The sequence below is a fragment of the Aptenodytes patagonicus genome, chromosome 2, assembly GCF_965638725.1.
Source record: "Aptenodytes patagonicus chromosome 2, bAptPat1.pri.cur, whole genome shotgun sequence".
NCBI classification, from domain to species: Eukaryota; Metazoa; Chordata; class Aves; order Sphenisciformes; family Spheniscidae; genus Aptenodytes; species Aptenodytes patagonicus.
Genome location: NC_134950.1, coordinates 43,514,294 through 43,539,138, shown reverse-complemented (window position 1 = coordinate 43,539,138; position 24,845 = coordinate 43,514,294). Strand labels below are relative to the sequence as shown.

General features: G+C 41.5%; 1 protein-coding gene across 5 annotated transcripts in view; it reads left to right on the top strand.

Annotated features, from left to right (window-relative positions):
• Positions 1-23,736, top strand: part of LYN (LYN proto-oncogene, Src family tyrosine kinase) — a 56,051-nt gene extending 32,315 nt beyond the window's left edge. For all 5 annotated transcript variants that reach the window (XM_076329695.1, XM_076329694.1, XM_076329693.1 and 2 more), the window contains exons 9-13: positions 1,624-1,806; positions 2,739-2,815; positions 14,875-15,028; positions 16,789-16,920; positions 22,092-23,736. In XM_076329695.1, the coding sequence (XP_076185810.1) occupies positions 1,624-1,806; positions 2,739-2,815; positions 14,875-15,028; positions 16,789-16,920; positions 22,092-22,294 (749 nt within the window). In that variant the 3' untranslated portion in view covers positions 22,295-23,736. The remainder of the gene's footprint in view (positions 1-1,623; positions 1,807-2,738; positions 2,816-14,874; positions 15,029-16,788; positions 16,921-22,091) is intronic.
• Positions 23,737-24,845: the final 1,109 nt, after the last annotated feature.

Sequence of the window (24,845 nt, the reverse complement as noted above, 5' to 3'; positions counted from 1 at the left end):
TGGGTGAGGTGTTATAATAACGTAAACTTTCTGCAAGTAGAACCCTAGTTTGATGGATCTCTTTAATGAATGTAAAATACTGTTACATCGTTAATGTTAAGTGTGTTGGTCACAACTGCTTCACAGAAATAATGATATTAATTAGTATGTTCAATAGAGTATTCAACAAATTGGGAGTGGAAGTAGTGCTCTGCTTTAGGGTATGGGATGGAATAGTAGAAGCGGTACAAATAAGCTTTCTGCTTCTTAAGCAGAAAGAAAAATTTTTAACATCTGTTTTTCTGATAGATTTAAATTGTATACCTGAGCTTTAACAGCAGATTTGACCTGTAGTAGTCATTTCTTATTATTAGATCATTTAGAGGCGTATCTTTGTTATGCTTTGACCTGACCATGTTTGGAAAAATATATTTAATAATCATGCAGGAGAATATTTTGTGATAGACATAGTGGCTTTTCTCAGGTGATGACCCTTCTTTAAAAAAAGGTGATAGAAGATGCAGTGGTTAGAGCAATCCCTTAGGATCAGGAAACTAGTTCCTTGCTTTGCCACTGATTTCTTATGTTAAGATGATAAACAGTATAAGGAAGTTGTGGACTCCAATTTAGAGGCGTGGTAATACGGTCTGGATTGTTGCTGAATAAGGAAATGAGGCTATTTCATTGAGTCATCAAAGTTTTACCTCTTCCGAGAAATATTTTTATGATGTTGAAATGGGTATGGGGGGGGACAAGAGTTGCATTTATATCCCTCTCTCTTTCTCCCTCTCTCTCTTTTTTCTTTTTTTCCTTTTATTTTTCAAATTGAATGACTTCACAAGATAGACTTTAGGATCAGTGCTTGCTACTCTTTTTTTTAATGCTATTTTAACATTTATTTTATGTTTGGAAAACATTAAAGCAGAAAATAATTCACTGCTTTTCTGTTTACTGATAGTTGCTTTTTATATAATTAGAGTATTACATTAGAATGTTTGGTAAACAGAGAAACGAAACAGCCGCAGTCTCTTCCACTCTTGGCATGGGCTATGTGATAAGAAGTTATCACATTCTAAGACTTGCTCTGAATGTTGGAGGATTGCAGTCCTGGCAGCGTATCTTCGTTGGTCATGAGAATCCTCATTTGATTGCACTTTGCTGTAATGCTCCGTTTTGAGGACTGGGGGTTACAGAAAGGATTATAAGCATGAGACTGGCATGCATAAAATGGTTGTAAACATGGTATTTAAAGATGCTCCAGAATCTTGCACGCAATCCATGGACTCTATTAGTTTCTGAGACAATTGATGTGGACGTTCATTAAAACATCTCTCGACTGAATATTTTATGGGCTACTTGTAAATGAAAACTTGGTATAAGTAAGATAATTTGGTTGCTTTTATTTTTTTTTCAGATAACTGATTTCTAAAAATAGGGAATGGATTATTTTTCATTGCAATGTTGTATCAGTTGCAAAATAAAAAGGAATTTTAGCGTAAATATTTGTGCTACATCTGGCACTTGCTCTCAGGCTCTTAGCTATTACTGGAATCCAACCTCACCTGCTTTACAAATTCTTACTAGTCGGGGCGCTGTGCGGCGCAGAGTGACTTCAAGTGCACTGATTGTATTTCCTCCTTTTAGGTTACTATCATAACAGTACAAAAGTGGCTGTAAAGACTCTGAAGCCTGGAACGATGTCTGTGCAAGCCTTTCTGGAGGAAGCCAACCTCATGAAAACACTTCAGCACGATAAGCTTGTTAGGCTTTATGCTGTAGTGACCAAAGAAGAACCTATTTATATTATAACAGAATTCATGGCTAAAGGTGAGAACAACATTGGATCTGCAAGCGATGTTTTAGTAAACTCTTCTGCCTCTCAAAAACTAGTCCCCTTTCTTTAAAAAGGAAAGAATAAAAAAAGGAAAACTTGGGATTTTAGCATTATTCTTTTGAATGCTCTGATATAAAGTGAAGGAGCACCTATCCTAGAGGAGGGCTGAGGCTTTAGTTTTATGATTCATTGCTGCATTTCTGAAACAAACTATTTTTACAGTTTTCTTAAATGTAGCATTTTTAATTGTTTCAGATGCAGAGCATAACCCCCAAAATAGCTCTGGTTCCTTTGGGCTCCCTACCTAACTTCTGTGTCTGGTGTCATAGCAAGGCAATTAAAACAAACCTTAGAAATTGCCTTATGTGGCTCTTGAGTTGATAAATGTGTGTAATAAGGTGAGTGATGAGTGGTCCTGCAAGGATGGCTGCACTACTAGGAAAGGACAACCTTTATTAGAGCATTGCTACACAAAATAAGTGAGGTTTCCTTCTCAGATTGCCTTGGGTGGTAGTTTTTCTTGGTTTGTTCTGTTTTCAAGCAATTCTGCTGATAACTTCATAAACAAGCGTTGAGACACTTATTCTTTATGACTTGGAAAGGATTGATATGTGTGATTTTCCTGGATAGCTTTCCTGATAGTCATTAGACTAGGGTACTTATCAAACTCAACACCACTGAACTAAGGTATGGTCAGACGGGAGTTTTCTCCACCCAGGAAAATGGCAAAACTCGGATGCCTGACATGCTGACTTGGATGTTACTGTTGTTAAATCATGTAAAGAGACTGCCTTACTGTAGTCAACTTGAAAATACATCAAAACACTTAACTGCAAAAATTTTGTGATCCAGAAAATTGGGGACCTGGTGTGACCTTTATTTTGGTGATAAGCTGCACTGACTTAATCTTTCTCTGTTGTAACAGGAAGTTTGCTGGATTTTCTGAAGAGTGAGGAAGGAAGTAAATTGTTGCTTCCAAAGCTAATCGACTTCTCTGCTCAGGTAAATCTTAAGAAATATGCTCAAAATTAATGGGGTTTACGGTCTGAAACTCGTGCTGGGCAATTCTAAGGTTTTTTGCATTAAAAAAGAATTTAATTTTCAAATAAGTTTTGGTCTGAGAAAATAAGGTTATTTGAAAGGAGGGAATAGATAAAAGAGGTTTCAAAGTGAATATGTGGTTAGGCTTAACTCTTAGATACTGCTGGTGACCTGCTTAGATGGCAGTGGTATGCAGCTGCTTTCCTTTGTGGAAAGGCTGCTTTCAATTTGAGTGGCTGTGAGTTGAAAGTGTAAGTACCAGGTTGTCATTTTGTGCTTATGAGATTCCTTCAGTGTTAATAAATGTGTCATTTTTACTTCTTAAGTTAGGTCAATTGGTCAAACTTGCCTTAACCTCAAGGGACTACTGTTGGTTTCAAATTCTTATGTAAATTACTGTGATATAGATGAAATCTAATCAAATGATGTTTCAGGTACTAGTATCTGATTTATGAACTAAAATGATTGTTTCAAAATATACAAGTTATCCCATGTCATAAACGAAATCTGTAGAGAGAGACCCCAGAGTGATTTGTGTGTCAAAGCCTGGATCAAAGGTGCCTGGAGCCCAGTGCTCTGCCTCGGACAGTTACCAGCATTAGATATCCAGGGAGGCATATAGAAAATAGAGTAAAAATTGTGCTTTTCCAAGTTGTAATTCACGTTGCTAATAGGTAACGAAGGCATTTCTGATAGGTTATTGTTTCACCAACCTTTCGGGGTTTTCAACATGCATTAGCGTTTGCAGACTGTTGTACTCTATTAAACTAACTTGTTACAATTCATGAGGAAAGACAAGAAAGCTTTAAAAAGATTTAATAAAACATTAGTGATTTATACCAAAAATTCACTATAAGAATATTATATAACTGTTTTATGTAACTATTGCTATATAAATAAATATAAGATTAGGTATTAGGAAACATTTCTTTACTAAGAGGGTGGTGGTCAAACACTGGAACAGGCTTCCTAGAGAGGTGGTCGTTGCCCCCAAGGCTGGCAGTGTTGAAGAGGCATTTGGACAATGCCCTTAATAACATGCTTTAACTTTTGGTTAAAGTGGCCTGAAGTGTTCAAGCAGTTGGACTAGATGACTGTTGGAGGTCCTTTCCAACTGGAACTGTTCTATTCTATGGTATATTATATTGTTATATAGATGTTCAATATATCAAATATAGATTTTTATAGAACATAGCTTCAGTGCAGGAGCTGTTTTTGCTCTAATTGTTGGTCCAGTGTAGCTATAGGCTTTCTAAGTTTTCTGAACTCTTTGGGTAACTTGTCCTTGAGAATTTAGTGGGGCAAATGCTTTGTAGATGTGGAAAACCTCCTGGATCCCAAGTCATGGTCTGGAGAGATGAATAACAGTGGGCAGAAAAAAAAATGTAGCTTTGAAAATAGTGTGTAAAATTCAAGGGAGAGAAGAACATCTGTGAGCAGTGATATGAAAGGAGACCCAGGATGTGGAGAGGAAATCACACGTGGTTTTATTGCAGACCTTTTTATTGGAGCTAGGGATGTTGTGTTCATTTTAAATGAATATTGTGTTTTCAGAAATTTAAGGCTTAAAAAGCTTAATGACCTAGAGAGCCACTCTAACTGTGTACAACTTGGGTAAATCAATTCCAAGATGACAGGGGTCAGCGATTGTCATTTACAAAGCTTTGAAGGTCGGGTCACTTGAAAGGGACATCGCTTGTCACCCCGATCTGACAGCAACCTCTCAGAGCCAGTTCCTGCACTTGGCCTCAGAGGCCAAGACCTTGTGCAGCACAGGTGATATGGGAGGTCCCTCTCTTCACCTGAGATGTAGACTATCAACAGAAATTGCTGAGAGCAAGCCACGCATTGGGTTGCAGAGTGATCTTAAAAGGATATTCAGGAAGGCCTCTCTGAGGATTTCTAGCTGCAGCCCAAACAAAACTTTGGAACGGAGATACCAGGATTTTTCTTATGGAAAGAATTTGTAGGTTTTTTGAGCACATTGGTAAAGAGCCACTGGGTAGTAACAGGACTGTGTGGAATAGACTTGCAGGCTGTGTGTCATTCTCAGACCGGAGATTTCCCTCTGACCAACACAGATGTTCCACCGGTCTTCTCTAACTCAGACAGTCTGAATGTTAATTGATGGGTCTTTAGGGCAAAAGACAGACAAAAATATTTTCAAACTCTATTGGCCTACTGCTAAGGTAATGGTAATTTTACTGCAGACCTGTGGATCACACTTTTCCAGAATATAGGCTGTATATAAAGGAGAACATAAAATGTGTCTAGTATTTTTTATATGACTCTGGGTTGTACAAATGGAACACTAATTTATTCTTACAGCAGTGAAGTTAACCTCTCCGTACAGCCTAAGGGGAAAGAAATTTGGAGAGCTATGTTTCAGAAGTGGTTAAAAAAAAAAAAAGCATGGAAGGAAGCTCATGGTGAACTACTTAAATAAGATCAGGCCTATTCTTCTGCCTTGGAGGAGCGACACTTGAGCTCTGCATGACTGTCTAATCACACCATTCTGGCAAGGCAGTTTGCCAGACGATCCCAGCTTCTCAGAGAGACTGAAAATGCAACAAATGGTAGCTGAGGATTGGCTTATTTTTCCCCTCGTGCATCTGCGATGTTGCACAAGGCTGGCCTGCTCCCAGCCATGCTACACAGCTGGCTGGCTTGCATCCACATGTGTGCACACAAGACGTCTGTTGCAACAGGAATTGCGGAAAGGACCCGACCCATTGCAGAAGGGTACGTTAGTAACGGGCTTGTGATACAGCAGGAAGAAAACGGGCAAGAAGAGGGTCCACTTAGTATGTTGCCTTTTTATCCAGAGGAATGGCCTTTGCCACCTTACGATGGCCTTGTCAGATAAGGAGGGACTGGGAATGGGAGAAAGGGGGGGGAGGATGCGGTCTCTGTGACTGTCAGCTGGAGAATGTAGTGCAGGTAGTTGAACATGAACTCCCAGCTGAAGCCCATTTTCCAAGTGGTGTGGAAGAGCGCTGTGGGTTGGTGTTTCCATTGCCAGACTGCTGTTAGTGCTCCACTCGCTGACTTCGTAACGCCTTTGCCTTGAACAGTCTTGAAAGAAATCTGCATTTACAAGGGGTGAAGCGTTCTGATTTTGCAAAAAGAAAAGTAAGAATTGCTTCCCCAGGTGAAATAAACACCTTTTAAAAAGATAGCATTTTTCAAGCAAGTAATCAAATATACTCCTACTCTGCTATACTGATCTTGCAGTTTTGTTAGCTTAACATCCACACTCACAGACTGCCACTTTTGACAGCAACAGCTGTGTGCTGGGGACAGAGTTTTTAATAGGGCCTGTTGCAACAGGACGAGGGGTAATGGTTTTTAACTAAAAGAGGGTAGATTCAGACTAGATCTAAGGAAGAAATATTTTACACTGAGGGTGGTGAAGCACTGGAACAGGTTGCCCAGAGACGTGGTGGATGCCCCATCCCTGGAAACATTCAAGGTCAGGTTGGACGGGGCTCTGAGCAACCTGGTGTAGTTGAAGATGTCCCTGCACATTGAACTGGGGTTGGACTAGATGACCTTTAGAGGTCCCTTCCAACCCAAACCATTCTGTGATTCTACTTAGGTACACTTACATCTAGTGACTACTTTAGCATACAGCTGTGGATTCAGGATTTTTTGGGTTTTTTTTTTGCTGTGCTAACAATCACAATTTATGAAATCAGCCTTGTGGAAAACATGGCAAGAAAATGCTTGCTAGGAAGGTAGTCCAGCTCAGTTTCTAAAGCAATCTGCCCTCTGAAAGTTTCTCTTTTGTGTTTTAATTAGTGTGTATGAGTAGGGGCTGGGGAAATCTAGTGTTAGCTATGCCCTGGCAAAGATGATTTTGGCCACTAGCGATGAATGCTAGAAGTCTCTGAAAGGTGTGCTTTTTAAAGGAAGCTGAGTTTTGCAAACGTATCATCAAGCACATACTACTTGCTTTAGTACAGAGCAGAGCTTCGGCATCTCCCGTAGAAGTCAGCAGAATGTTGGACATGCCAGAACCAGCCAGGAATACAGAGAAATCAAAATCTGAGCGCGTTTCCCTGCCTGCGTGACCACTGCTGGTGCGTGGGTCAGCAGCACAGCAACCTCATCGGCTGCTCTCGCAACTGCTGTACGTCTGGCAGGCATTAGCTGACACGGTTGACAAGCGGTTCCCCTTCCTGGGGCTTCTGCCCATCAGCTCAGCCAGCGGGCTCAGGGAACCCAAAGGTGCTGTTGGTTCCCAGTTACGAGTGGGAGGGTAAGCAAATTTCATCACTTTGTCCACAAGCTAATGCAGCAGGCCAAGACAGTCCATGTGGACATTGCCCATATTCCCCTTGGTCATCTACAGGCAAAAGCCTAGCTCCTTCAGCACGAAAGCGACTGGCAAACTCTGGATTTTACTAGTTGGTTTTCATCTTGCCCCAGAAGTAATTTGCCCAAAGAGCTCCCGATTCTCTGTTTCACAGTTCTTGAAATCATACTTACTTCTGTTTGATGAGAGCTGCTGAAAACGTGCAACACAAATTCAGCGAACCTTTTGCATGTGTAAACTTTTCCTGCTTCTTACGCAAATCCGTTATCTACTGTGTAGCACACACATGCATGGTGGCTGTGGTTAGGAAAATGATACCAGTTGTTGCTGAACAGTCATACCTTTCAAACTGGTCAAAGCTTTGTCACAAAAACAGTCTTCCTTCCTTCCTATGCAGCGCTGATACTTTCATTAATTCTTCTATGATCTACAACTTCATTGGCAACTCTTATCTCTTCTTTCTGCCTTCTGAGGCTACAAATTAAAATTATAATAAACTTAGAATAAAATTAATAGAAATTTTTGATGCAGTGCTTTAATCCCTCTCTTTTCTCTCTTTTTTTAAGGGGAAAAAGGAAAGTCCGAAATAAGAATTAACTTTAACTCTTATTTGGCATTGGGAGACTTCCACTGCAGTCTCGCCATATTCCATTTCAGGTTTCTTTCATTTTTAATGACAGCCTCTAATGTTCCAGTGCATGATTATATACATTACTTTAATAATCCTTTTTTTCCCTGTGGGTCTGCTTTGACTACATAGCTGCTTGACTGGAGCAAGAGGAATACATTTTTGCAGCCTTTCCTGACTTCACCTTTAGGATAAGCACTGCTGCAAACTGAAAATTGGTATTACACTGATATATCACTTGAAGATTAAAATGTGACTATTTCGCAATAGTTTTCAATTGCCAGATACAAAGGGTCTACACCCTCTTCATAGACGGAGAGCCACGTGAAGATGAACTCTCTTTTTGAAAACTCTGTGATCAAGAAGTATATTTTATTTTATTATGCATCTGGACATTACTGAAAGGAACCTGGTTTTGGTTAATCCCAGACCAAAGACAATCTTGTCCAGATCAATAACACGTGTTTGCTTCAAACCTTTCAAAACTGCAGACTGTTTGTAGTGAGGCTTTTCCCTAGGAACTGAGAATTACCAAATTTAAGGCACTGTGAACCTCGGGATGTGCTCCATTATTTCCTCTGCTTAAACTTCACCAGCAGGATGCTCCCTCCCACCCTAAGTGCTTTGGACACATTTCCAGTCTGGTTTTCCGGCTGCTTTACCTGCTTTGGCAGGAGCATCCCGCCGAGCCCTGGGCCTGAGCTGGTGGGCAGCCGAGAGCAGCTCTGAGGCCACCGTCCCCCACCCGCCGAGCAAAGGACGAGGGATGTGGCCGGGATGTCCTGTTCACGGCTGGACCCTCAGGGGCAGCATCCCAACCCGGGGACCGAGCGCAGCGGTTCAGCCCTGCTTGTCTCGCAGGCTGCAGCAATACAGAGGGAATTTCGAAGCTGCCTTTATGCACGAATCCCTGCCTTCTACTGCCTGCGGTTTCACGTGTTTTATAGTATGGATCCTGAAAAAACTAAAAAGCCACATCTGTCACCACAAACGGAAATCTTTTAAAAGTATACCTAAACCATCTCTAAGTAATCATTTCTACATGATTTTGATTTAAAATCATAGATAAAATAGGGCTGGAGAGGATTGGGGAGGTTCTTAGCCTAGTTGTTTCTCCTTATTTTGGAAATTGTAGGTCACACCCTTTTGTTTTTTTCCCAGAGTTGACTTAATTTATAACCAAATAAAAACTAGGCTCAACTTTGAATACCGATTCATCACTTATATTTTTTTCCCCATTTTGCTTGCCAGGTTTGTAGGCGAGTGAGGATGTGTGAGTTTGGATTTACCAATAGTTTTCAGGTGTCTCATAATCCACCTATATCCACAAAAACTGTCCTGATCCAGTTCTTTCCCTTTTCCACCCTGTATTCTTACCCCTTTGTCATTCACATTAACCACGTGTGCATCCTTGGTCCTTTCAGTGGAGACTGAAGCAAAGGCAGGCATTTAAAAACTTCTCTGTAGCATTTGCATGTAGTCTTCTCCATCATTTAATTTAATCATTCATTTAATGTGAATGTTTTCCTTGGTCTTGTCCTATTACTAATGCACCTCTAGTTTCCCTGCTTATACTTACTATTTGTAGCACTTTTTGTGGGTGGGGGTTTTTGTCGTATTGGGGTATTTTTTTATTGGGGTATTTTGTAATTTGATTTTATAATTTTTGGTTGTTTCTGACCATGTAAGATTTGGCCAAATTGACCATCTACCAAAAGTATTGGGAGTCTGGGGAGGTCCCTGCTGACTGAAAGCTAGCCAATGTTATTCCAATCTACAAAAAAGAGCATGAGGGAAGACCCAGGGAACTACAGACCTGTTAGTCTAACCTTAGTTCCTGGAAAAATTATGGAGAAGATTATACTGGGTACTATTGAGAGGCATTTACAGAATAATGCAATCATCAGGCACAGTCAACATGGGCTCACAAAGGGAAAGTCCTGTTGGACTAATTTGATATCCTTCTATGATAAGGTCACCTGCCTGGTGGATGAAGGGAAGGGGGTGGATGTAGTTTTTCTGGATTTTAGTAAGGCTTTTGATACTGTTCCTCACAGCATCCTTCTGGACAAGTTGTCCAACTGTGGGATGAGCGTGTTCACGATGCACTGGGTGAAGAACTGGCTGAAGGGCAGAGCTCAAAGGGTTGCAGTGAATGGGGCTACATCTGGCTGGCGACCAGTCACCAGCGGTGTTCCTCAGGGCTCAATCCTAGGGCCAGTCCTGTTCAATATATTTATCAACAATCTGGATGCAGGGGTTGAATGCGCCATTAGCAAGTTTGCGGATGATACCAAACTGGGAGGTGCTGTTGACTCTCTTGAGGGACATTAGGCCTTGCAGAGGGATCTAGATGGATTGGAGCATTGGGCCATGATTAATGGAATGAAATTTAACAAGTCCAAGTGCCGGATTGTGCACCTAGGACAGAGTAATGCCAGACACAAGTCTAAATTGGGAGAGGAGTGGCTGGAGACCAGCCCTGCAGAAAGGGACCTGGGGGTGCTGGTCAACAGCAGGCTCAGTATGAGTCAGCAGTGTGCCCTGGCAGCCAAGAGGGCAAACCGCATCCTGGGGTGCATCAACCACAGCATAGCCAGCCGGTCAAAAGAGGTGATTATTCGGCTGCATTCAGCATTGGTGCAGCCTCACCTTGAGTACTGTGTGCAGTTCTGGGCCCCACAATTTAGGAAGGATGTGGAGGTCCTTGAACGCGTCCAGAGGAGGTCAACAAAGCTAGTGAAAGGGCTGGAAGGAATGTCCTATGAGGAGCAGCTGAGGACTCTGGGTTTGTCTAGTTTGGAGAAAAGGAGGCTGAGGGGTGACCTCATTGCTCTCTACAGCTTCCTGGGGAGGGGAAGTGGGGAGGGAGGTGCTGAGCTCTTCTCCCTGGTATCCAGTGATAGGACACGTGGGAATGGTTCAAAGCTGCGCCAGCGGAGGTTTAGACTGGACGTTAGGAAGCATTTCTTTACCGAGAAGGTGGTCAAACACTGGAACAGGCTTCCTAGAGAGGTGGTCGATGCCGCAAGGCTGTCAGTGTTGAAGAGGCATTTGGACAATGCCCTTAACAACATGCTCTAACTTTTGGTTAAAGTGGCCTGAAGTGGTCAGGCAGTTGGACTAGATGATTGTTGTAGGTCCCTTCCAACTGAAATAGTATAGTCTATTCTATTCTAAACTTTTCTCATCAGGCACTGTCTTTACAATAAGTGTGATTTGCTCTTGCAGTTGTAATTGCTGGGTTTTTTTGATGGTGTGGTTGTTCCTGAGACTTTTTTCCCATGAGGTTGTACCTGTCAGCCCTCCAGGTTGTTTAAAACTTGCTTTCCTAATAAAAAAACTTCATATTTTGCTATTCTTTCATTCCCTTTCATATTCATTCCACTCTGTTTCATGATCCCTGTCACTTAATTCTCCTTCCTAACATGATATAATGCATTCTCAGCATGATGTAAAAACATCCTATCAGGCTGACCCCAAGCAAACCCATCTGGCCTCTCTAGTATTCCACATTTTTACAGTCAGCCTAGAAATGCACAAGCGGAATCCATTACACATATTGCCATAACCCCCTCTCTGCATGAAGAAACAGCATTGCAAACTATGTGTAAAACATGCCTTGTTTGAAATAACTCTTGCAAAAGAGGATCACAGACCTTTGGAATGGAAGTTGAAATCAAGCATGTCTTTGAGTTGAAAAATGGAGCTATGAAGGAATCCAGAAGTTCTCTGGTTTTGCAGGGAAAAAAAAAAAAAAAAAAAAGTAGCTGCATCTCACCTTTTGAAAAAAAAAACCACAGAACTGCCCATCCCTCTGCGTGCTGTTTAATGTCAGCTGTGGTGTTTCGTCAAGGAAGTCTTTGAGTTGTGACCAAGTACTTTTGCTTTTCAGAAGGTATAGCTCTTCTGTGACAGTAAGTTCTCCCCGCCCTACTTCAAAGTCCTCTGCTGCTTTTGCCTCTTTCCCCAAACACCTTCAGAAGCTAAAAGAATGGGTCAGAAAGTAGGGACTGCATGTTTTCAAAGCAACATCCTATGCGCCATGCTTTTGCTACCATTTTCTTTCAGGATTTTAAAGGAGTTTTATACCTATTTGTGAAATGACCCACAAGTGTTCTGGAAAGTTAAGTAGTTACCCTGTTTTACAGGTAGAAAGAGCAGAAACAGAAGAAAGAGCACTGACAGCTGAAATCACACCCCAAATCACACCCCAAATGGGTGACAGAGCTGTCTGCAGAACTGCGGCTCCAAGTCATTCATTTATTGCGTGACTTTTAGCTGAAGCTTTACAGTACAGAGGCTGTCTTGTGGAGTGATTTGTTTCTTCCAGAAGACTTTTCTTCCATTCTCACCCTGGGTGCATAGTTCCTAGTATTTAGAGATTTGTTGGTTGGTTGTTTTTAAAAGGATTGAATTTGCGTATTTCTAGAAGCGTGTCAGTAGTTCATTAAAGGTGAAGGGGAAACCGCTTCCTTCTTGGTAGTAACACGTGTGCAGTGTAGGCAGAATCCTCTCTTAAAGGCCACAAAACATACTCCAGAAGCCCAAATTAGCTTTCCCATCCTGCTCCTGAGTAGTAGTTACACGTAGCTGAACAGTCTTGACAGGTACCAATGATCATTAAAAGAGGGGGGAAAAGGCTTTAATTTTCTTTTGTTCCCATGAATTTCTCTACCTTTAACATATCATTTGGCAATGAAAACCCAACAATTATCATGAAGAGTTATCACATGGGCTCTGGCACCCATTCCCTTGATCAAAAAACCCTCTTTTTTTTTTTTTTCTTTTCCCACAGGCAAAGGTTTAACGTGGCCAGATGTGTGAATTCAGTTGTCCAGTTGCTGTGTTTCCCCTCCTCCCATTAAAAATTTCTTGCTCGTTATTCTTTTCCTACTTGGGGAATTTTTTGCATGCCTAAATGCTTGCACATACGTGGCTTCTTTGAATTTCTCTGATTCAATGCAGTCAAAACCTGGAATTTCACGGAAGTGTAGTTTGTATTTGCTGAAAACATAATGGACCGTTTGATGTCACATTCTTCGTTTGTGACTCATCAGATGATGACTGGCAGAAATAAGAGGAAATAAAATGGTCTTTCCAATGGCTTTGCTTGGTTGGCCTTGGAAACTAAATATCGCCATCACGAATGTCTCTTTTGTGAAGTGGTTCTTGATTCCCCAGCCAGCAGTTCGCCCAAATGTTAAATCTGTGCAGGGAAATACGAGGAAAGTTGATTCCTTTGTGATGGTTCATGTATTTTTGGTGACGTTAGTGGACCTGCCTGCATTTTGGTCGTATCTGCCAAGCTGGCCAGTCCAATTTCAGCATTGATCTTACAGCAAAACCTTCCCTTTCATCTCTCGTTCCTCCCCAAGCCCAAGTAATTGCATGGGGAGGAGAGAGAGAGGCAGAGCAGGCTCTAATCAAATACTACTATTTTATCTGTAAGTCTCTAGTAAGACTCTCTGTGGCAATCATTCACTAGTAGCTGCTTCCTTCATTATAAAACATCCTACTTATTTCTAGCAAATGTGAAATGCAGGTGTTCTTCATTCTTTTCATCATCGGAGTTTCCTTCTGGTTTAGTGTGAGAACCCCCCTGCATTGTACAAGGGCAATGTAACACTCTGCTCTGAAGAATAGATCGGTTTGTAAGAAGAGGTTTGCAGTGGAAGGTGGTGGGAGGGCAAGTGGCTCTATTTTTCCATTGCCTAAACCAAAAAAGAGGAACGAAGACCGTGTGGTTTTGTGTTGTTAGTGGTGGCAGCGTGTGCCTTCGCAGTACCCCTCGGGGACTTTTTAAAAATGGATAAGCAGAAGTGATGTTAATGTTTTCTTAAAATTTGGTCCGGTGCGCCTGCCTGCTTTACTGCAGGGCTGAAACGAGCGCCTCTGGCACTGAGAAGGGATCCGTGCACTTGTCTTCTCCTGAGGCGGAGAGGAAAGAGCCCCTGTACGAGTGTGCTGGGGACTGGCACTGGAGAAGGACCCTTACTGCTTTACAGCTGCTTCTTTAGCAGATCTGAGAGCTTGTGCGTTCCCTAAACGATGTGGCCGAGAGCGAGCCGTCTGTCACCCACCCAGAGACATCCTGGAGAGGTTCCTGCGGCATAGGTTGGACCGCGGGCCTTGCCTGGGAATGACCCATCACCAGTCTTACAAGGGAGAGAAAAACTGACAGCCCACAAGCACTGGGTTTATTTTTCTTTTTTACTAGCTCCTCTTAAACTTTTGGACAGAATACGATCTACACGTCAGTTTTATTGCTCTGACTTTAGAAACTATTCTTTCAGTTTCTTTTTCTCTGAAAAGTAAAATGTTTTTCCTTAGGGGGAAAAAAAAAAGGTAGTCTGGGCAAATACTGAAAAAATCATACCCAGTGCATATTTTGAGGACATTAATCATCTTTAATTTGGTTTGGAAATTAATTTGGGCTGCTGAAATACAAATTAAATTTACTTTTGATAGTATCTGAGAGCTAGCTGTTGCCAAACACCCCTCGTGTATGAACAGGTATGTTGTTGTAGAAGAAAATAAAGATAAAATTGTTTGCCCTATCTTAGTAATTGTTTCCTGATTGTCCAGGCCTATACTGGGTAAATAGAAAGTTGCTGGGGGTTTTTTAACTCTGTCTGCACTGTTGCTTCATCAATCCTTAAAAGAACATCTGTATCTTGTTTAACTTACTAATTCCTTCCATTTTCTTAGTATCTGGAAAAGAAACTGGTTAATAATTTGGGGAAGAGAATATTTTAGTAGAAATCTTAGGAACATTTTAATTAAGATTTTTGTTTCAGGAAATGTCTCTAACACATATCTCTAATCCTGCCAGCTGTTATTCACCCAAACAATTCTTTTGAAGCTGCTTCTGTAAGTACAGTTTTGCAGGACTGGATCTACCCATAGGTTTTCCATGGCAATCACCCTTTCCTTGCTTCCATCTAAAAAATGCTCCGAAGATCCTGGTAACGAATAAATGGATGCTGATACCTGGAAAGAACAGAGAGGTCAGACCTGCTGATGGTGGTGTGTGGTGTTGAAATATCAAAATAGTTGTTTCTTTGGTTACAGATTGCAGAAGGGATGGCCTATATAGAAAGAAAAAATTATATTCATCGAGATTTGAGAGCAGCGAATGTTCTGGTTTCGGACTTACTGATGTGCAAAATTGCTGACTTTGGACTAGCGAGAGTCATCGAAGACAACGAGTATACAGCAAGGGAAGGTATGTATTTTTATTTTTATCTTTAAACTTCAGCCTCTGGGAGGCAGTGAGGCTGTATCTAACGATAATGTGATCACCAAGGACAGAATATGCCATAACAACTTCCCAGAGGCAGCGTTCTAATGCCAACAACTTTAAAAAAGAATAAGGAAACAAATAATCTTTCTGTGCTCCCTAGGCTTTTTGAAAAGTTTATTTTAAATAAATTTGAAGGACAAAGAAAATTGAGAGTACTTAGCTGCATACAAGTTTTTCTAAATTGAACAAATTAATTGCACAGCCACAGCTTCCATCCCGCTGAATTAAATGCCAAGAAAATATGATCTTACTTCCTCTTCACATCCTTCAATGCCATATGCACCTCCTTTCACTTAGGGAAAGGAAGGAGCCCTAGGGGTCATAGTTGCTGGTAACAAGAAAACCTTAGCAGAACTGGTCATCTTTTGAAGCTGCTTTAGGAACTGCAGCACTGATGTGCATGTTCAGCAGCATTACTGCTACGTGTAGGGAGGGCTGGGTCCATGTCCCTGTTCAGCACACGGGTGGGAGGTAACATCGCAGCAGGGTCAGGACTGGCAAGACGGGAAACCATGCCACTGAAGATATTTGTCTGGGTTTTGCCATGTGTGTTTCGCTAACGTTGTCAAGGATCCTTTCGAGAAGTGCGTAGTCAATGAGCTGTAGTGAGAAATTTTTATTTATGCTTCCATGCACAGATTGCATTAGGGCAACTTGTCTGAGCAGGTTTGTTGGCTGGCTTCCACCCTCTCGTTTCAAAGACACTACATCATATTTTCACACAGTCTGGTAATGTAAGGACGAGAGGGGAAGAACTAAGGTATGAGGAAGAAAGAGAACAATGCACTACAGTTGAGATTCAAGGAAGATGAGCTATTCAGCAGTCACTAGGTAACAGTAACTCAACAGATCGGAGGGAAGGGTCCGATTAAGCAGTTTTCAGAGGTACAGAACACATATCTGTGTTTTTTAGCTGGCTCTGGACATTGTATATTGATTAAATGAACCTTTCAGGTTATAAATTCTTTATGCTAAGTTTCTTTGATGTGTTTTCTGCCATTCAGAAAAGTTTCCTAGCTTACCTGGTATTTTGTGCCAGAATGACAGAGCAGGCTAAAAAGGGTATAGAGAGAATCTGCTTGTGTTACTCTTCATTGTCTGAAGAGCTAATGTAATATTCCCCAACAAGGGCTGCCTGAACTTTTCTTATTTAACTGGAAGGAGTTTGCTTTTATATGGGATTTTCTGGAATCAGTTAATTAGACATGAAAGACGCTATTTTAAGATATGGCTTTTTAAGATATGACTTGTTACTGCTTTAGTATCTATGGCTGAATGTGAAATGCGTTAAAGTGTATGTTGAAGCTAGACTGACTTTCTTTAAAATAGGAAAAGTTAGTTGAAGTCTTGCGAAGTTCCGGCTGATGGGAATTGTAAGATTGTTGCCTGGCCACTGGGCAGAAGGGAAAATGGTGACTAATTTTAGCAAAAATTCACCATACCTAAGAGTCAAAAGGTGCTATGTAGCTTTCGGCGTCTTATTTGCACCTCTGACACAGGACATGCAGTGTGGCAACATGCATCCTGCAGCACATCTCTGCTGATAACTCTTGGACAGAAGGAGTTGCTGGTAACGTTGCTAATTCAGGGGTATCATAGGCAAGTCGTTTAAGACCTTTTAGTGACTTGATATTGAGTGTTTAAATTTGCCTTTGACTGATGGAGACTGTACTTTTTATTAGGTGCAAAATTCCCTATTAAATGGACGGCACCAGAGGCAATTAATTATGGATCTTTCACCATTAAATCTGATGTGTGGTCATTTGGGATTCTCCTGTATGAAATCGTTACATATGGAAAGATTCCTTATCCAGGTACGGGCGTGTGTGTATACTGTTACTCTGTATTTATACTTTGGTGTTAAAAAGCAAAGAAAATACGCCAGAAAAGAGCTGGCATCTGACAGTAGCCACAGCAGCGATTTGGAAAATGTCTTGCAGGTAACGTTATTGCTTTGAAAACTTATAGTCACCATATGTGTAAACCACGTGCCTCTCTGGGGTAAATTTTAGCAAACAGACTAATGGCACCATGAACAAGTAGTCATTTTTATATATTCCAAAGGTGTTACAACTGCAGCAAATGCTGAACTGGCACACATCCCGGCTTTACGGGCAGCAGCTCAGTCTCTAATGGTGCTGTGTAAGCTGCTGGGGTTTTTTAATATCGTAATATTTGAAAGTACTAAGAAAGTGTGTTTTCACAAGCAAATAGGCTGTAATAATTTGTCAGTGTTAGCTAATCTAAACAAATACGAAAGCAGACCCTAAAGCAGTGTTGATGTACCGCTGGGAATATTTGCTCTTCATTGTTCCATACGGTTCAGGTATGAGACCACAGAGGAGGACATCAATCATAGCTGCATTAAGTAGCTGTGAAAGGGTTATGTACTTTATGTTTCGTTTTTCTTTCTGTTAAACAAAATACATATTAATGTTTCCAGCACACAGAAGCAACTTGTATGAAGGATATTTTTGCACACAAAATTGTCACATCTCAGGCATAGCCGATTAACTCGGGGTACGAGACCGCATTCATTTAAGCTTACTGAGGTTATGGAAAATTAACCTAAATTCTCTTATCTTGTGGGCAAATGGGGAAAATACAGCCATATTCACCTGTGCTGCACATCTCATAGATGGAGTGACTTAAGAGAAGAACCCTTAGGATCCTGCAGTTTACAGGCAGTAAAGGGAGAGCAGATATTTCATCCAGGCAAAGCTTCCCCAGCGCTTCCAGTGCAGCAGCTCTTGCTGTTTAAACAGTGAAAACATTTTCACCGCCACTTCCCGAGCAGCTGGAATTCTGCATCCTGAACTGCCAGAGATGTCAAAGGGGCAGACCTGGGTGACCCGAGTCCTGAAATGACAGTAGGATCAACACCTCTGGGCACAGGGAGACCAGACCCCCCGCGAGACTCGGGCAGTGGGGAAGGGGTGATGGCAGCCAACTTTACACTATGTTATGGAAGAACATATCAACTTTCCATACAAGAGGTAGAGCCAAACCAGACATTCTCATTGCTCGATAAGGCTCCAGTCCAGGAAAGCACTTAAGCTCAAGGGTAGCCCCCTTAAACTTCAAGAGATGATAGGGCTGCTTGCACAGCTGAGTGTTTAAACATATGCTCCGGGTTGGTTTTTAGGTAGGGGCTATAAAATACGTGACTGAGTAGCGGGTCCTCCCAAAGCTGTTCTAAATACTGCTTATGTCCTCAGGAAAGATCAGATGGGATTTGTACGCAGCCGAGTAATGCATGGTTCTTCCCACAGTTGGGATACTTTTTTCCCCGTTAGCACATGCCTATGCGTCTGAACGGTTGCCTATGCTGAGCTGGGCTCACAAGGGTATTTCTAGATGCCTTGAAAATTGTCCTCCCCTGAGCAAACCTACGAGCTCACCTGGAAACCAGCACTACCAAAATACAAAACCCACCCCAATACTTAATTCTGCAGCTAAGTCTGCTCTCTCTTTCCCTCCATAAAACATATCATATTCTTATTTTAAGAAAAAGATCAATCTTTACGGCAGACACTGTACTGCTGTACTACTGTGGGAAAATATCTCTTCTAGGGGAAGTCTGGGCAATATTTTTTTTTTAATATGGGAGCATTTTTATGAGCACCATAAATAGGCCATACCCTGTGGATTCATTTGTCAACCAGCAATTAGAAGTGGAAGCCTCTTGACTGCATACTGGAAGATTTTAATACTTTGCAGGCATTGCTTGCATTAAACTGGAAGAGGGATATATGTCTATTTTAAATAGAAGTATAAACTGAAATAGCCTATTAGACTGAAAGTTGATGAAGAATCAGAAGGACAGCAAACTAAATGGGTGACCAATTTACTTTACATGAAGAGATGTGGCAGCTTTGCGCAAATTACCCCAGCATGGCAAGAGTAACCTAGTGATAGGTTGTAACCAGCAGCCACTGGAGAGAAACAGTAAATTGATTTTTCAATTTTAACGGGAATGCTTCAAAATATTATTTTCAATTATTAAACAGCTCCAGCAGCTAGACAGTATTCAGCATAAAGCTGCATGTGAAACAGTTTGAGTTGAAACTGGCAAGTAGTTAACATCTAGGCAGGCAACTTGGTCGGAAGCATTTCCAGCCACGGAACTTGGGGCTTTTGTGACCAACAAAAACAACAACAAATTCCAACAGCTGTTTCTCTTCCTGAGAAACTCAAAGCAATTAGTGGGACTATAGTTTCAGGAACTACCTTTGAAATATGAAACAAGTATCTGAATCTCTGGGCAAATAAGTTGAATTGGTTGTTAAAACTAATTTCTAGGTAATTATATGGTATGTCAAATACTGGCAACATCCATACTTGCATTCCAATTATGTCAGCTGCTCCTCACAAGGTATGCCACTTTCTATATGGTGGGATTCTTCCTCCCTACCACTGGGTTCACGTAATTTCCCAGGCTCTAACATAAGCAAATATGTCTTTATCTGTGACACTTAAGAGGTACCGCAGTGTAAATTAACAGACAGGTACCAAACCTTTAGAGCTAATGTCTTTTGCTAGCATTTAAGAGGGTGTAAGTGTAACAAATATGCACATGGGATATATTTCTTTTACTGATCAGGATGTAGTCTTGATGAGACAGGTAATTCTCTCGCCACAAAAAAATAATAAAAAAAAAAAAATAAAAAGGAAAAGTTAAACAAGTAGCTATTTTGAGAACACTGCATGGACTGTGGGGTAGACAGGTAAGCCTTTTTGTTTTAAATAAAACCCAAAACATATGCAAGTATGTTCATGACATTGTATTTACTATGGACTACTGATAAAAGTCTTTTCATTTTTGTCTTGTGAACTTAAATGGTTATTTAACAGATAGTTTTCCTGCAGGTTAGCTGAAACACAGGCTTTGTCCTTGGCATTCAGAATGTAACAATCAGTCCTGCAGACACTGGATCTAAGCACAATCCTATAAAGTACTTAAACCCACAGAAACAGCCCCGTTCTGTGCAAAACCCAGTAGCAGCAGTCCTCATGCATTACACACAGTTAACTAAGACTTTGCATAATATGAATAACTGTTTTACTGCATACATTATATACAAGCCATTTCTTTAAGCTCAAGCAGTCAGATCACTGTTCTCTACAAAATGCTTTATCGACTTTCTTCCTATATTTATTCTGTCTTTATATAGCAGTAATTCCTTATTCTGTGACAACATGCCATTCCACTGCTACCTTCAAAATACTGTTTTTCTACACACGTGTGCAATATTAGCTCAGAAAAACTTCACTCCTCCTTCCAAAGCGGAACTGAAAATACCAAAGATGTGCCCAGAGCAAGCACTCTGATCCAGACCCAGATTTCATGGCCGACTATTTCTAGAATGGGTTAAAGCCAAAAGGCTTGAACTGAAGTCAACTATATGAACTATAGTCATCTTGAATAATCGAAGTAGTTATACCGGGTAAAGTTGTCATTTGGTTGTTACTCAAATGTGTCCTTACCTGCCAAGTGGCTTAAGTCATAGCTTTAATAGTCAGATAACACGTACAACGATCTGCACAGCCTGCAGCAACAGAGCTGCGCAGTCACTGAGTACGCAGGGGAGCACCACATCTGCATCTCCGCTGCCGGCCTTGCTCGGAGCAGGACCTGTCCTGCCTCCTCTCAGCAGAGTGCAGCTGCTCTCCCCGCGCTTCTGGGGAACTGGCATAAGCAGGAGCAGCGAATGTCACGTACGCACCTGACCGGAGGCCGAGTTGCCTGAGAAAAAACATGAGAAACTGTAGTCAGGCAGAACGGCATCACGTGGAGCGTTTAGCCTGAGGAGCGGCCAGCGGCTGTGCGGTCTGGAATACCTTTCTCGATAGAGGGAAAGTCTTCACTGGTGGTAGCAAATATCTAGGCTGAAGCACAGGTGCTTCCTGCATGCCCAGTCATCGGAAGAAACAGCATTCACTGGAGTACAGAAAGCTTAGAGTCTGTGTCCTGGAGAAGGTAATCCTGGCACAATTACTCCACTGGGTTGCATAAGATTTGCAGAGAAAGGGACAAGCTGAAAGGCAGGTTTCTGGGTAGGAAGTGGTGAGCCTTTTTGTTGGCCCCGCCATAGCTGACCTTCTGACAGTAGGTGTCGAAATCGTTCCGTGAACCAATTTCTCAAGGATTTAAAAAAGGAGAGGGGCGTGAAGAAAAAAGAGAGGGGGAGGATGGAGTCCAAGGCAGGCCTCTCTTGCGTGACGTTAGTTGGCATGTGAGGCTCAGGATGCACTTCTGCTAGTTAGAGTTCTTATCCACTGAAAGAAAACCGTAACGGGGAAACAAAGCAAAGCTCAGCACAGCTGGCAAGATGGTTTTGCACAATAGGAATAGGATGAGGAAGAAGGGAGGGGAAATTGCCCGTTACAAGTAATGATATCACGAGCGACCATGTCCGATGTCTTGCAATCAGCAGCACTTACACAAAAGCTGATGTAGAAGAAAATCTGAAAGCGTGTTACTGCATTGAGCAGGGCGACTGGGAGCGTGGTCAAACAGGTAGGCTGCTCTCCGTCTTAGTACGGATGGGGTCTACAGCGAGCAGGTTAGAAGCTCTGCAGCTGGAGACAAAGGCTGGTGCCAGGGTAGGCTTTTGTTGTGAATCTCACCACCGGTGGAAGCAGAACAAACGGTGGTGGGACTGGTCAGAGGAACAGAACGGAGCTGGTTCTGGAGACAAGAATGATGATCTCTCCCACAGTCTTGTTAGACTTGGCACTAAAGAGGTCGCTACACTCAACTGGGGAAACAGAAATCTTCCCCCAGGATTTTCAAAGCAAGTCCCTCGGTGCCGGTGCACACCTGAGCTTTGTTTATTGAACTCATATTAGTAGCTACCTTTAATAAGTAGTAACAGCCTTGTATTATTGGGTGAAGGTCTTTAGAGTGAAGTAAATAAAAAAGACTAAATCATTTCCTTAGGAATTGAGATCATTTGATCAAAACTTTCTTTTTCTGTTGAAGGTATGAGCAATTCAGATGTGATGGTTGCTCTTCAGCGCGGGTACCGAATGCCACGCATGGAAACCTGTCCAGCTGAGCTTTATGATATCATGAAAACATGCTGGAAAGACAAAGCAGAAGAGAGGCCAACATTTGATTATCTACAGAGTGTGCTTGATGACTTCTACACAGCAACAGAAGGGCAGTATCAACAACAGCCGTAGAACAAAGAACACTTTTTCTATTGACATGGATCACTGGCACAGACTAGCGTTTGGACAGACTGCTCAAACCAAGTGGATGTCTTAACCGAGTGTGGAAGCTGAAATGCTGAAGGAAAGAGTAATTCTGCAGAGAACTAATAATGTTTTTATTTGGTTAAAACAGTTCCTCTAAAGATTGAAGTTCTCCTTGAATGCTCTGTTTTGCATCTGCAGAAACATCCCAAACCAAGCAGGCTTTTTGGGGTGGGGAGGGAGAAGGAAGGAAAGAGATTGTCTACTGGTACAGTTTGACAAAGCCACCTTAGGATCTAAGTCATGGAATACATTACAAGGAGACCTTTATAAAAGGGGCGAGAAGATGCGTGAACAGCTGTTTCCAAAAGAAAAAGTCATGAAGGAGAACGTAAAGATTTAAGACATGGTGGTGTTCTTAAATTATCTTTTTCGAAATACAGCATATTGTGAAGATTATTTTTATATCCTTGTTATTTCACATTAGTAGTTGGAGTACTGTCACCTCTTGTAAGACTTTCTAAACGGTGTCGTGGTTTCCTTTAAGGAAGGGTTATGTATGTAATTCTTTACACTGAAGATGATTATGTTTTACTGCTGTATTACTCAAATTTAAAATCATTTTCAAAGCATCGCACAGCCACCACAGATGCAGAAGTGCAATATGAACACACATGATGGCAGAAGCGGCAGCACACCTAGCTCTGTATTCAACCTTCAGTTTCCCACAAGGCCAAAGTCATCATCTGAAGTCCATGGGAAAGCACAGGGTTTTGAAGGAAGTTAATACTTTCATTGCAGTCGCTGAGACTGTTTAATATTTTAATCTTAATTTTTAATCCTCTGTGATTATTCAAGAAAATTCCTTATATTTTTTGCTGCTTTAATCAACTAACCTCCAATCTGTTTTAAAGCTAAAACTAGCTCTAGCACTATCAAAAACAATTTGTGGAAATATGCAATAGGATATCAAGTTACATTGCAGTGACACTATAGGTTTGTTGCTCAGTATATACATCTAATTCATAAAAGTGAACGCAGTTTGCTAAGATCTACATATTGAATTGTTCTATCATCAAATTACTTACCAAAACAGCTGAGCTAGTGCAGTTGCAATGTAACTACAGCACAGATTACTTTCCCCCCCCCCCAAAGTGACACTGGTTCTTACAGCTGAAACCCAGTACATCTTTGCCACCCCTCAGCCCAATTATTTAGGCAAATGGTACTTTGCAGAAGCTTAACACCCTTTTGATAAAGCTTCAGTGTGCCTGCAGTTGAAGTTCAGCAGCATAAATATTAATTGCTTTTCTTTTCCATTGGCTTCCTTCAGTCAAACTGTGCGGTTTAAGCAGACTATCAGTTAAATATGTAAATAGTTTCTATTGTATGGTGATTTTTAATTTTAATAAACAAACACTTAATCTGAAGCAAGTTGTGTGGTAGTAATTTGAGGTAAAACAAATGGCTGATGTTCTGTCCAGAGTGGTAGCTTCATGTGGAACAGGGCAACATCTGTTCATCACCACTAACAAACACGATTATTTTGCAAAGCTAAATATTAATGGATTCTGCTTTCCTTATATCCATTCAGCTTTGAGAAGCTGAAAAGGACCGAACCAGCCATTTCTGCATCCTCGTTAGGGATTCTTCTTGGTCTGGAGGGCAGGAAGAGAGGAAGTCAGTCCTCAGCTATCCTTTAAAACAGCTTCTCAGAAGTCTTTAATGTAGTAGCAACATGGTCTGTAATGTTTTCCAGAGAGTTCAATGGACTAATTCTTAACTGTACTTCACTACAGGCTTCATTTTATTTTAAGGAAAAAAAATAGCTTAAGATGGTTTGAAAGACAAGGTTACACTATTTCCTGTAGCCAACCAAAGAGCTCTGGGAAGTAGGAGGGAGCATGGAAACAGCAGTTGCTCAGGGAATAAGAGCTTATAGTTAGTGTTACATGAACTTGCTAACATACACTCTCAGACAAGTGACAGACTGTCAAGGTGTAGCACTAGATGGTTTGAAATGGTATTATAGAAAGTTTCCAGCATTAGCCTGTTATGATGATTTTTTTTTTTAACTTCTGTTTCAATATCGCTATTCTTAGAGCAATTTGTGTGTAACAGCTTTCTTGTTCAAGGAATCAACACAGTGTATTTTATCACTACACCAAGATATTTTTTAATAGCTGGAATAGTTTGTGGGGAGTAGAATAATACTTTAGACATTCTACCCTGGAGGGATTATAGGCCTTTAGAACTACAGGGGCCAGATAACCGATATTTAACAGAAACAGTTCAAAACACGAGGACAGCACTGGCTCAAGTGCTACATCTCCAGCCTGGTTCAAGACATATCGGGGTGGTTACTTATCACTGCATTTGCACAGACCAACCCAAGACTCAAAAGACCTGGCAAGAACATTCACACCCAAGAAGAGCTGTTCTCGGTGTCACGCAGGAAGGCTGCACCACCTAGTGTCTCCACAGGGAGGGTGAGGTTCTTGCTCTGAACTGGGTCCCCTTCCGCTATGAGAAACAGCAT